The 10463-nt window shown below is 50.3% G+C and overlaps 2 protein-coding genes across 3 annotated transcripts in view; one reads left to right on the top strand and one right to left on the bottom strand.

Annotated features, from left to right (window-relative positions):
• Window positions 1-190: 190 nt before the first annotated feature.
• On the top strand, window positions 191-8428 carry ZBTB39 (zinc finger and BTB domain containing 39). Of its 2 annotated transcripts, none has more exons than XM_010839304.1 (2): window positions 191-227; window positions 1265-8428. In XM_010839304.1, the coding sequence occupies exon 2, from the start codon at window positions 1309-1311 to the stop codon at window positions 3430-3432; it is 2124 nt and encodes a 707-aa protein (XP_010837606.1). In that variant the 5' UTR covers window positions 191-227; window positions 1265-1308; the 3' UTR covers window positions 3433-8428. The 2 variants fall into 2 exon arrangements, with proteins under 2 accessions (XP_010837606.1, XP_010837605.1); XM_010839303.1 differs by lacking the exon at window positions 191-227 and adding an exon at window positions 253-478.
• A 997-nt stretch (window positions 8429-9425) lies between these two features.
• The window catches only part of GPR182 (G protein-coupled receptor 182), a 2795-nt gene continuing 1757 nt past the window's right edge, over window positions 9426-10463 (bottom strand). Inside the window, exon 3 of the mRNA XM_010839369.1 lies at window positions 9426-10455. Within this exon, the coding sequence (XP_010837671.1) occupies window positions 10174-10455 (282 nt within the window). The 3' untranslated portion in view covers window positions 9426-10173. The remainder of the gene's footprint in view (window positions 10456-10463) is intronic.

Below are 10463 nucleotides of genomic sequence, written 5' to 3'. Positions count from 1 at the left end.
GGGAGCGAGGTGCTTGATGCCCCCTAGATGGAGTGCCCCAGCCGGATCCAACGCCCTTCCTCCCGAATTCGACCCTCCAGAAGGGAGACCGTGGCGCCGCGCGGTTGTTGGGGTCCCTTCTCAGAAGTTCCGAATCCGTCCCCTCCCAGGAAACCAGCTGACACTTCCGGTGCCCGACCTGCTGACCGTTGGTGTGTGGCCACCAGGGCCCCGGAGATCCTTCGCTGGTACCCAACAAAGCTCAGAGGCTTCCCGGGCCCCAGAAAAAGTTGGGAGTTAGTCCAGTGTGGTGAGGTGGAGGAAGGGGGCTGTGTTGCATAGGGCGAGTCATGAGGCTGAAGGAGAGGGCAACGAGTTTGGCTTTTTTCTGGCCTGCAGGACTCAAAAAGTGGGGGGAAAATGGTACCGAGCAAGCCTTTAGGAGTTACCTGTGTAAATTGGATAGCTTCTTATCCCAAACCCTATCCCAAGGCATCAGGTAAATCTCTCAGTTCTGGTCAACATAAGCATAGCTCCTGAAAAGGGTGGGGAAAAAAAGACCCAAAGAGTATTTAGGTAATTCTAAATACCATAGTTGTGTTCGTCTTAACTTTACTTCTCTGACGTCACCCACAAGCTACAGAGAGTATGATAGAGCACTATCTGAATGGCCCTGGGCTAGGAGGCAGGTAGCTTAGATAGGGAAAGATGGGAACTCAAGAATAAGCAAGTGGTTTATTTTAGGGCAGAACACAGCCGTGAGAGGAAAGGAAAGGATAAAGCATCTTTTCCCCAGTAGCTAATGGAGCTTGATAATTGTGTTCAAGTATGTGTATGGCATTTGGCCTAGTAAGGGAAGAGAATATACTCAGTGAGATTGGAAAGCTTGTATTCAGGAAGAAATTAGGAAATTAATATGAGAAAAGTTTGAACCATTTGCTCTGGTAATGAAATATAAGAAGGTATCAAGAGACTACTTTGGCTTTAAATCACTAGCTTCTGTCCAGTCAGGCTTGTCTTAGAGAACAGTTATCAGATTTTTTTCAATATTTTTGGATTTTTTTGTGATCACTCTGTCTTGGGGGATGTGCAGGGAGATGTCTTGGGGGATGTGCAGGGAGAAAGGTCACTGTCCCATCACTTCTGCTGTCATTGTCCCCTCCAGCAGAATGGAGCAAGTGTATGTCCATTCACGCTTGCTCTCTACCTGGGGCTATTGTCCCGCAGAGCTCTTCACCTACAAGGATGTATTTGGCCATCCACCTTATCCTTTTGCTATCCGCAGATTAACTGTGCTGATAAGGAGGCAACTTCACAGGAGCTGCTAAGATGGGCATGAGGATCAAACTGCAAAGCACCAACCACCCCAACAACCTGCTGAAAGAACTCAACAAGTGCCGGCTCTCGGAGACCATGTGCGATGTCACCATCGTGGTGGGGAGCCGTTCCTTCCCGGCCCACAAAGCTGTGCTGGCCTGTGCGGCTGGCTATTTCCAGAACCTCTTCCTCAACACTGGGCTTGATGCTGCCAGGACCTATGTGGTGGACTTTATCACTCCTGCCAACTTCGAGAAGATTCTAAGCTTTGTCTACACGTCAGAACTCTTCACGGACCTGATCAACGTCGGAGTCATCTACGAGGTAGCAGAGCGTCTGGGTATGGACGATCTCCTCCGGGCCTGTCACTCCACCTTTCCTGACCTGGAGAGCACTGCCGTGGCCAAGCCCCTGACCAGCACCAGTGAGAACCACTCTGGTACCCCGAGTTGTAGCTCAGTAGAACCCCCCCATCCCCTTGGAGAACTCCGGGGGAGCGGGGAGCACTTTGGTCCTGATAGAAACTATGCGTTACCTAGTGATGCTGGAGGAAACTATAAAGAGGAGGAGAGAAATGTTACCAGTGACACTAACCATAGCCTGCAGCCGCTGCCACCAAAGACAGAAGACCACGATGCCCCTGCTCCGTTCACATCTGTCCCCAGCGTGGTGACCCAGCCAGTCCTGGGCACTGTCAGCACGGGCATCCAAACCAGCACCAGCTCCTGCCAGCCATACAAAGTCCAGAGCAATGGAGACTTCAGTAAGAACAGCTTCTTCACTCCTGACAGTGCAGTAGACATTACCACTGGGACCAACTCCTGTCTGAGCAACAGCGACCATTCCAAAGACCCAAGCTTTGGGCAGATGGATGAGCTCCAGTTGGAGGACCTGGGGGATGATGACTTGCAGTTTGAAGACCCCACTGAGGAGATTGGCACAGCTGAGGAGGTGATTGAATTGAGTGATGACAGTGAGGATGAGCTAACTTTTGGAGAGAGTGAAAACCGAGAGAATAAGGCCATGCCCTGCCAGGTATGCAAGAAGGTTCTAGAGCCCAACATTCAACTGATCCGACAACATGCTCGGGACCACGTGGACCTGCTGACTGGCAACTGCAAGGTCTGTGAGACCCATTTCCAGGACCGGAACTCCCGGGTCACCCATGTTCTCTCCCACATCGGTATTTTCCTCTTCTCCTGCGACATGTGTGAAACTAAGTTCTTTACCCAGTGGCAACTGACCCTCCACCGACGGGATGGAATATTTGAGAACAACATCATCGTCCACCCCAACGACCCCTTGCCTGGGAAGCTGGGTCTCTTTGCAGGGGCGGTCTCTGCAGAGCTGAAATGTGCTGCCTGTGGGAAGGCATTGGCCAAAGATTTCCATGTGGTCCGGGGCCATATCCTTGACCATCTGAACCTGAAGGGCCAGGCCTGCAGCGTCTGTGACCAGCGCCACCTCAACCTCTGCAGCCTCATGTGGCACACACTTTCCCACCTTGGCATCTCTGTCTTCTCTTGCTCTGTGTGTGCAAACAGCTTTGTGGACTGGCATCTCCTGGAGAAGCACATGGCTGTGCACCAAAGCCTGGAGGATGCCCTCTTCCGCTGTCACTTGTGCAGCCAGAGCTTCAAGTCAGAGGCTGCCTATCGCTACCATGTCAGCCAGCACAAGTGCAACAGTGGCCTTGACACACGGCCTGGTTTTGGACTCCAGAACCCAGCTCTCCAGAAGCGGAAGCTGCCGGCAGAGGAGTTCCTGAGTGAGGAACTGGCGCTGCAGGGCCAACCCGGGAACAGCAAGTATAGCTGCAAGGTGTGCGGCAAAAGGTTTGCCCACACGAGTGAGTTTAACTACCACCGGCGGATCCACACGGGCGAGAAGCCGTACCAGTGTAAGGTGTGCCACAAGTTCTTCCGAGGCCGCTCGACCATCAAGTGCCACCTGAAGACGCACTCGGGGGCTCTCATGTATCGCTGCACGGTCTGTGGCCACTACAGCTCTACCCTTAACCTCATGAGCAAGCACGTCGGTGTGCACAAAGGCAGCCTCCCACCCGACTTCACCATCGAGCAAACCTTCATGTACATTATTCATTCCAAAGAAGCGGAGAAGAACCCGGACAGCTGACTGGGTCCCAGGAGAGCCAGGGGGAACTCCCAGGCGGCAGCCAGGACATTGGTTTTCTAATGGCTGTTGGTCCTGCCCCAGCTGAAGTTACAGTTTTGCCTTGCTAGGAATTCTGTTCTGTCCTGTGTTTAAAGAAGACAAAAGAATACATAGCACACGAACACTAACTGTTTCTGAGAAGCAGCGGCCCTGTCATGTTTACCTCCTTACCTGTTCTTGTCCATGGAGGGCTGTGTCTTTGATTCTTTGGAGGCTGGTTTTGGGATCTCATCAGGCAGTTGGTGTCAGCTAGATTCCCTTCCCCAGCCTCTTGAGCTTTAGTTTACTGATAGGTTTTATGCTGCTAAGAATCCAACCAACAGCCTCACTGAACAGAGGAGGTGGAGAGAGGTTTTCACTGTGGGTATTACTGCCGGATCTCCAACCGGGACAGCCAGCCAGGAGAGATTTTGGGAATGTGGTCCTTCAGAAAAGACAAGGCAGCTCACCCTTGGGTGCTGGTCCCATCCCTTAGCAGGGACGAGCTGTCAGGGATGAGGGGCCTGCTTGTTCCAGGGCTCTAATCTGCTGATTGGACAGTAAAATCTCTTGGCAGCTGGATCCAAACCGGGGACAAAGCTTTCTGTTTAGGTCTGAAAGCTTTGGGATGAATCGTTGCCAGCCGCAAGAGGTGTCCTGCAGTGCTGCTGAAAGCAGCAGCCTGGGATGGACAGGAAGGGAGATTTCTCTTTTCCCCTCAATTCCAAAGAAATGTGATATTACGGAGTGGTGGCCCAGGATGTCAGGCCTTCCCTGTGGGCAAAAAAGACAGGGAGCCACTTTGATGTAGTCATCAATCATCTGGCCTCCCTCGACCCTGAGTTTCCTGGTGGAAGGGTGGGGATGTCTCTGAAGCAGCAGCCTTAATTTGCATCCAGTCTCCCACCTAGAAGTGTTTTTGGCCTATAGTGTAGATGTGAAGACCCCATGAGGTGGAGGGGTGGACTGTGAGCCCTTCAGGATTAAAGGGACCCGAGTAGCTGGATGTACATTCTGTCTGTCCCAGTCAGGTAACCTGTTGTTTACTTTGTGCTAACTGGGCCAGAGTTTTGGCAGCTCACCTTTGACCTGCTGGATTTATCCTGATCTGTCATTGTATGGCCACCAGAGGGCGCTGTTGACCAACAGCTGGTTCAAGCCCTCTCCAGGTGACTGGGTAAACCCCAGTCGGGGTTGCTGGTTGACTCTGTTCTTAGTTGCCTTTTGAGGGGATCTTGCCCAAAGAAGGCTTGAGGGAGAGAGCCCTCGGATCTCGCATCTCACAAGGTGGCACCTCCAAAACCCATACTACCTCACCTGCTCAGGCGAGCTCTGGGGGTCCCTGGCCTTGGCCCTGCCCCTGCCCCTCGTGGGACTCAGCAGCACCCCGGGCTGTTTTACAAGCAAGTAGTTTTAATTAACTCACAAAGCCTTTTTGGACATTAATATTTATTTATTTTTGTTTTTGTATACATATTACCCAGCATCTCTGTTGGCTAAGAGACTTCAGGAAAATGAGCTTCTCCCCAGCAAGTAGCCATATTCCAGGGGACAGTCCTGGCCAGATATTTGGGGAACAGGGGCTTGAACTAGGGGAGAACAGATCAAGCCTTTAAATAAGCAAATGCTTTTCTCTCCAGATAAGTGTCTTGCAGAATAAACCCAGGGAGCCCTTTAGGGAATGGATATAAATTCTAGAAAGTTGAGGCTTGTTAAATCCCTGGACCTTTTATCCCCTTTCCATCCTGTGGTTGAGTAGGTTGGGGACTGGGTTGAGGGGATAAGATCACACAAAGGCCCTGTTTGCATATTTTCTCATTCTTCCTGAAGTTGGGAAGTTATAGTAACACATACAAGTAAACCAAAGCCCTGGGGCCCTTTTGGACTTGCCCCCGGATCTCCCCCCAGCCCTAACTTATAATAAAGCCTTGGAGTTTTGTGTGCAAAGCTGTCCAGTGAGGTGACCGTTACTTGAAGGGACTTGTCAAGTGGCCAGCTTTCACTATCAGAATCCAATGAGTTAAATGTTCCCTTGGGATATTCTTGTTAGAAAGCAGTGCTGAGACTTTTCATCCCTGACTGACTGCTTCCTTTCTTCCCATTAGTCGTTTAAGAAGCGAAGTGTGTAAAAGACCACAGTCAACTATCTTCTCAGCTTTTCAAGCCTGAGTGCTTTTTCTCCCAGATTGTGGGTGAGGACTGAGTTTTGAATGGCCAGATTTGAGAGTGGGGCTACTCCCGAGAAGCCAGCTGGGTAGCTGAGAATGGATCAGTATGCTGGAGAAACCCTTTTCCTTAACAGAGGGTTATCACTGATGCTGGGTAGTCTGTATACTTAACCTGAAACTGTGAAGTTTTCCCTTTTTGCCAGTAAACCAAAAAGCAAATCCTTGAAACTTTACCCCTGACACTAAATAAAAGACTGCACCCCCTGATCCTCCTGAGGCCAAGTGGTTGACCAGGGTGGCTTGGTTGGCTGCAGTCAGACATGTAGCAGGGTCAGTAGCTCATGAGGCTCATTGACCAAACACTGTCCCCCACGTGTCCCCCATATTCGCACCTCAACCCTTCCTCTGTTTGGAGTCATGTTTGCTTCCTCTGCCACCAGCCACTCTTTTCTGCACTCTTTTACTTGAAACACTATATTGTGGCAAAGGGCACTCTTAAGATATCTGGTGGAAGGTATTAATTTTATTCTGAATTTAAAATATTTTCAATTGTCTGTTCATTGGGTTGTGTTGCCCTCTGCCCTGGAGCCCAGTTTAGCACTGTCTTCTGCTGTATCATTCCAAGGTTCGTTCTGTTTGATCCTTGAATGTCTTTTCTTTTTCATCCCCCACCTTTTTTTCTTGTTCAGTACTCAGGACTGGCTACATAATTTATAGAGCCCTTTGTTTAGAAACTATTAAGAATTTTGTGGCAACTAGAGCATTAAAGCAAACACAAGGCCATTCTCATCTTTTTTCCTAAGGGAAAGGGTGATACTCTTAATGTTCTTGTGTTAGTCGTTCAGTCGTTCTGACTCTTTGCAACCCCGTGGACTGTTGCCTGCCAGGCTCCTCTGTCCATGAAATTCTCCAGGCAAGGATACTGGGTTGGGTAGCCATTCCCTTCTCAAGGGGATCTTCTCGACCCAGGGATCCAACCCAGGTCTCCTGCATTGCAGGCAGATTCTTTACCATCTGAGCCACCAGGGAAGCCCCTGTTACTCTAATGGCACACTGTAAACAGCTGCTTGTGGCCAGAGGAAGGGATCAGTATCGTGGCACTCCTCTGCCCATCCATGACTCACTGACACTACAGGACCTGCCAGGAAGCTCTGCTGTACCCTGGTGTTTGGTCCTAAAGTTTCAGACTCCATGGAGTCTCTAGTTCATGGCTAGTTGGGAAGAAAGGAGGTGGGGATGGGAGTCAAGAAATAGGTAAAAATTCTTTTTGACATTCTTCTAGTCTATGAGTACCCTTTTGTCTCTAGGAAACCTCTGAGTTTAATGATCTTTTCCCCAGTCAGGTTTTGCTGCTGGTGAATATTCCTCTTCTGACCATCTGCTGTGCCCTATCACCCTCCGACCCCCAGACTATTCAACTTTGGAAGGGAATTTACACTTCTTCATATACGGACATGATTTTGTTGGCATGGAAGTGGGCTGTGTGCAGAAATCTGCCCATCTGGGAATCCTCGTGTGTCCTTTTCCCTAAATCCTGCACTGAACGAATCAGGAAGCAGGGCACACAGCGTTTGTTTCAATGTGCTTACTCATGGTAAACGTCATATCAGAATGAAAATGGAACTTTTACTTTGGATGTTTTCTTTAACACCCTTCCCCTGTCCAGTCCACCCTCCCCTCCCACCTCTACTAGCTACATCTCTTATGAAACTGAGAAGAGTTGTTGACATTTAACTCCTTCCATTAAATTAATAAGTACTGACCTCCTAATATTTAAGTGTTTACTATCTATTGCTGTAAAGTTTTGTATATTTTGTAAACTTCTTTTCTCAAATAGTAGATGTCTAAAATCGTTGTACATCTGATTCTTTTATATTCCATTGTTCAGCACAAAGTGTGGTTTTTATTTAGAATAAAAAAAAGGAAATTTGAAACGGTAGTTCTTTTCCTATTTACTGTGGTCTGCTCATCCCTCACAGTTCAGAGTATCTGGGCCATCACCCTCTCAGTAGCAATATTCTGCTCAGCGGATGCCAGAGTTCTTTCAGGTAGCACATTTCCTTTCCTGTAGCTGGAATTCCCCGGGGTTGACTTGATCTGTTTTTAGTGGAAAATTAACTCAATGACCTAACCTTTTCAGAGGGACCATCTCTAAGGGGAATCTTTTATTGGCCCAGAGAGAGCAGTGGGACTCTACTAATGTCTGGTTGGACCAGAGGGTTGGTCACAAATTGTCTTGCTGGTGCCATTCAACATGACATGGTGTGTCGGAATGGAGAGAGGCAAATTCAGAGAGGGGGCAGAGGTTTGGCCTAATTTCATGAGGTTGGTAACCAACATTCCCCTACAGAGAGGAGACAGACCTGGAGTTAGGATGTGACATGGTCCCCTTGGTCTCAGGGCACACGGATTGGACCTGGCCCCCATCAGTGCTCAGCAAACACAGAGCTGGGGGCCTTGCTGCCATCAGCCCCTTGCTTGCTTCTCAGGCCCTAAGGAAGTACCTGTGCTATCAGAGTGATCACTGGTTGCCAAAGTGGAGTCTGTGAGAAAAGAAGATGTTGGGAAAGTGGCCTCAGGTAGCCTAGAATGTAACAGAGATGTAGATCTGGGTTTCCTTGAGGGAACTTCTGGAGCCTGATTTGGGAGCGGCAGTGATAAGGGCATTGGATCTGGGCTGGGTTTTTATGTGGGCACAGGGGAGGAAAGTCTTTATAATACATTCTCTGCATTGTTAGGTTCCTGGACTCCCCTAGTTGAAAAAGGCTCCAGCTCTGTACTACTGAGCAGCAGTTTGTAGCATGCTGCTGCTAAGTCGCTTCAGTCGTGTCCGACTCTCTGCGACCCCAGAGACGGCAGCCCACGAGGCTCCCCCGTCCCTGGGATTCTCCAGGCAAGAACACTGGAGTGGGTTGCCATTTCCTTCTCCAATGCATGAAAGTGAAAAGTGAAAGTGAAGTTGCTCAGTCATGTCTGACTCTTAGCAACCCCATGGACTGAAGCCTACCAGGCTTCTCCATCCATGGGATTTTCCAGGCAAGAGTACTGGAGTGGGGTGCCATTGCCTTCTTGTAGCATGAAGACCCTTTAAATAAAAAGACCCTTTTTCAGGTTTGAGTCCAGTGAGCAGAGGGAGTTAAACGGACTTCCCTTGGTGCTCCTGACAAATGGGTTCATACAGTTCTGGAGCACATGTTTAATGCATCTGGTGAATCTGTTTAATGCCTCTCAGATTTCCAAGAGCAGAGGGGGAGGCCGTCCAGGTCAGTGAGTAGCTATTCCAAATTAAACATTCCAGACATAACTGAGCACTTGAGCAGGACAGAAGGTCTCAGTGATTGTGTCCACAAGCCCCTCAATTCTCCACAGGCAGGATGCAGAGGCGGAGGGCTCAGGACTGGTGGGCTGGGGCCTGCTCTGAGGCGTTACTTCAGTCAAAGCGCTTCGTGGACAAGGTCCTAGTTTCCCAAACTGGTATATAGAGTCCTTTCCAGAAGACCTCCGTGTTTGCAAGGGGACTTCTGTTCCTGTCTATAGGACAAGTGTGAATAGAAGTTGCTGGACAGGAAAATTAAGAGGAGACTTGGCCAGGAAGAAAGAAGTCTGAGGGTGAAAACTGACTTAGGAGACACCAGGCCTCTGCCCTGTGACAGAACTGGAAGATTTCCACTTCCCACTCTCTGCAGGGGCAGGACTGAGGGACAGACCACCTGTGAGTGCCTGCTGCTACCCATCCTGAAGTCTGTTCCCAGAATGGTTGTCCCTTGATATTTTCCTGGGATCCAGAGAGAAAGGGAGGGACTGGGGGCAGAAGTCTGGAAACGTGCTAGACCCAGAGCTGGGGGCAGAGGGGCTATGAGCAGCATGGACTTCGGGACAGCTCCTCTGCTTGTGGGTGCAGGGGGATCAGGATGGGCAAGGAGGAGAGTGTCAGCAAGCCCTTTCCTGAATGGTGGGGGAGGAGAGTCCTCCCAGCTGCAGGGTGCCTGTCTCGGACCTCGGCCTCACCCGCCCCTGCTGTCCCCACCCGCTCCATTTATCATCGCATTGAGGATGCACTGCTGGGAAACAGCCTGCTGAGGCCTCCTGGCTCCTTGGCCTCTGGCCTCTTGTCCCTGCAGCCTGCATGATGTGCTGGGAGGTCAACAAGCGCAAACACAAAAGGAAAGTTGTGTGCGGTTCCTGTGGAGCTCACTCTTTCCGGCCGGGGTGGTTTTTGCTGAGCATCTCTTTGGCCTCAGCTCCATTCCCAAACCCAGCTTGCAGTGCAGACTTGTTCAGAGATTCAGAGTCGTGTCTGTCTCTATTCTTTATTTCACCTTTTCCCCTGCATCTTCGGCACAAGGATGGTTTCAAATAGTACAACGCCAAGGATCTGCTCTCTTCCCCTGCCTGCCTCCCTCCCCGCCTCCCTCCCATCCCCACCTCAATATTTGAAGACATACTCAATATTGGCCATGAGTACTCTAACCCTCTCCCATGCCACCCCCCCTCCTCAGATCTCTCACCTACTTCCAGCTTTCTACTTCACTGGTGGAGGACACTGGACTCTTCCTCAGCTGGCTACAAGAGACTGAGGAGCGGAGGTGGGTAGGGTATTTGCTGCCTGGAAGTTCAGGCTTGGGTGCTGGTGGGGGCCAGCTGCAGGGGGCTGGGTACCCTCCTTGGTGATGATGATGGAATGCTGGGTGGAGGAGGAGGAGGAGGTGGTGGAGGCATGTCTGCCCTCCCTGACCTGGACCTTGGGAAGGTAATGGACCACGGCGTTGAGGAGCCGGCCCCGGAAGCTCGGGCTGAGGAAGTTATAAAGGATGGGGTTGACAACACAGTGGAGCATGGAAAAGC

The sequence above is a fragment of the Bison bison genome, unplaced genomic scaffold (genome assembly GCF_000754665.1).
Source record: "Bison bison bison isolate TAMUID 2011002044 unplaced genomic scaffold, Bison_UMD1.0 scf7180017864115, whole genome shotgun sequence".
NCBI classification, from domain to species: Eukaryota; Metazoa; Chordata; class Mammalia; order Artiodactyla; family Bovidae; genus Bison; species Bison bison.
The sequence above is the reverse complement of the archived record's forward strand: the minus strand, read 5'-3'. Positions and strand labels throughout refer to the sequence as shown.

Coding starts and splice junctions, on each gene's coding strand:
- ZBTB39 (XM_010839304.1), top strand. CDS start 1,309: ATGGGCATGAGGATCAAACTGCAAAGCACCAACCACCCCAACAACCTG.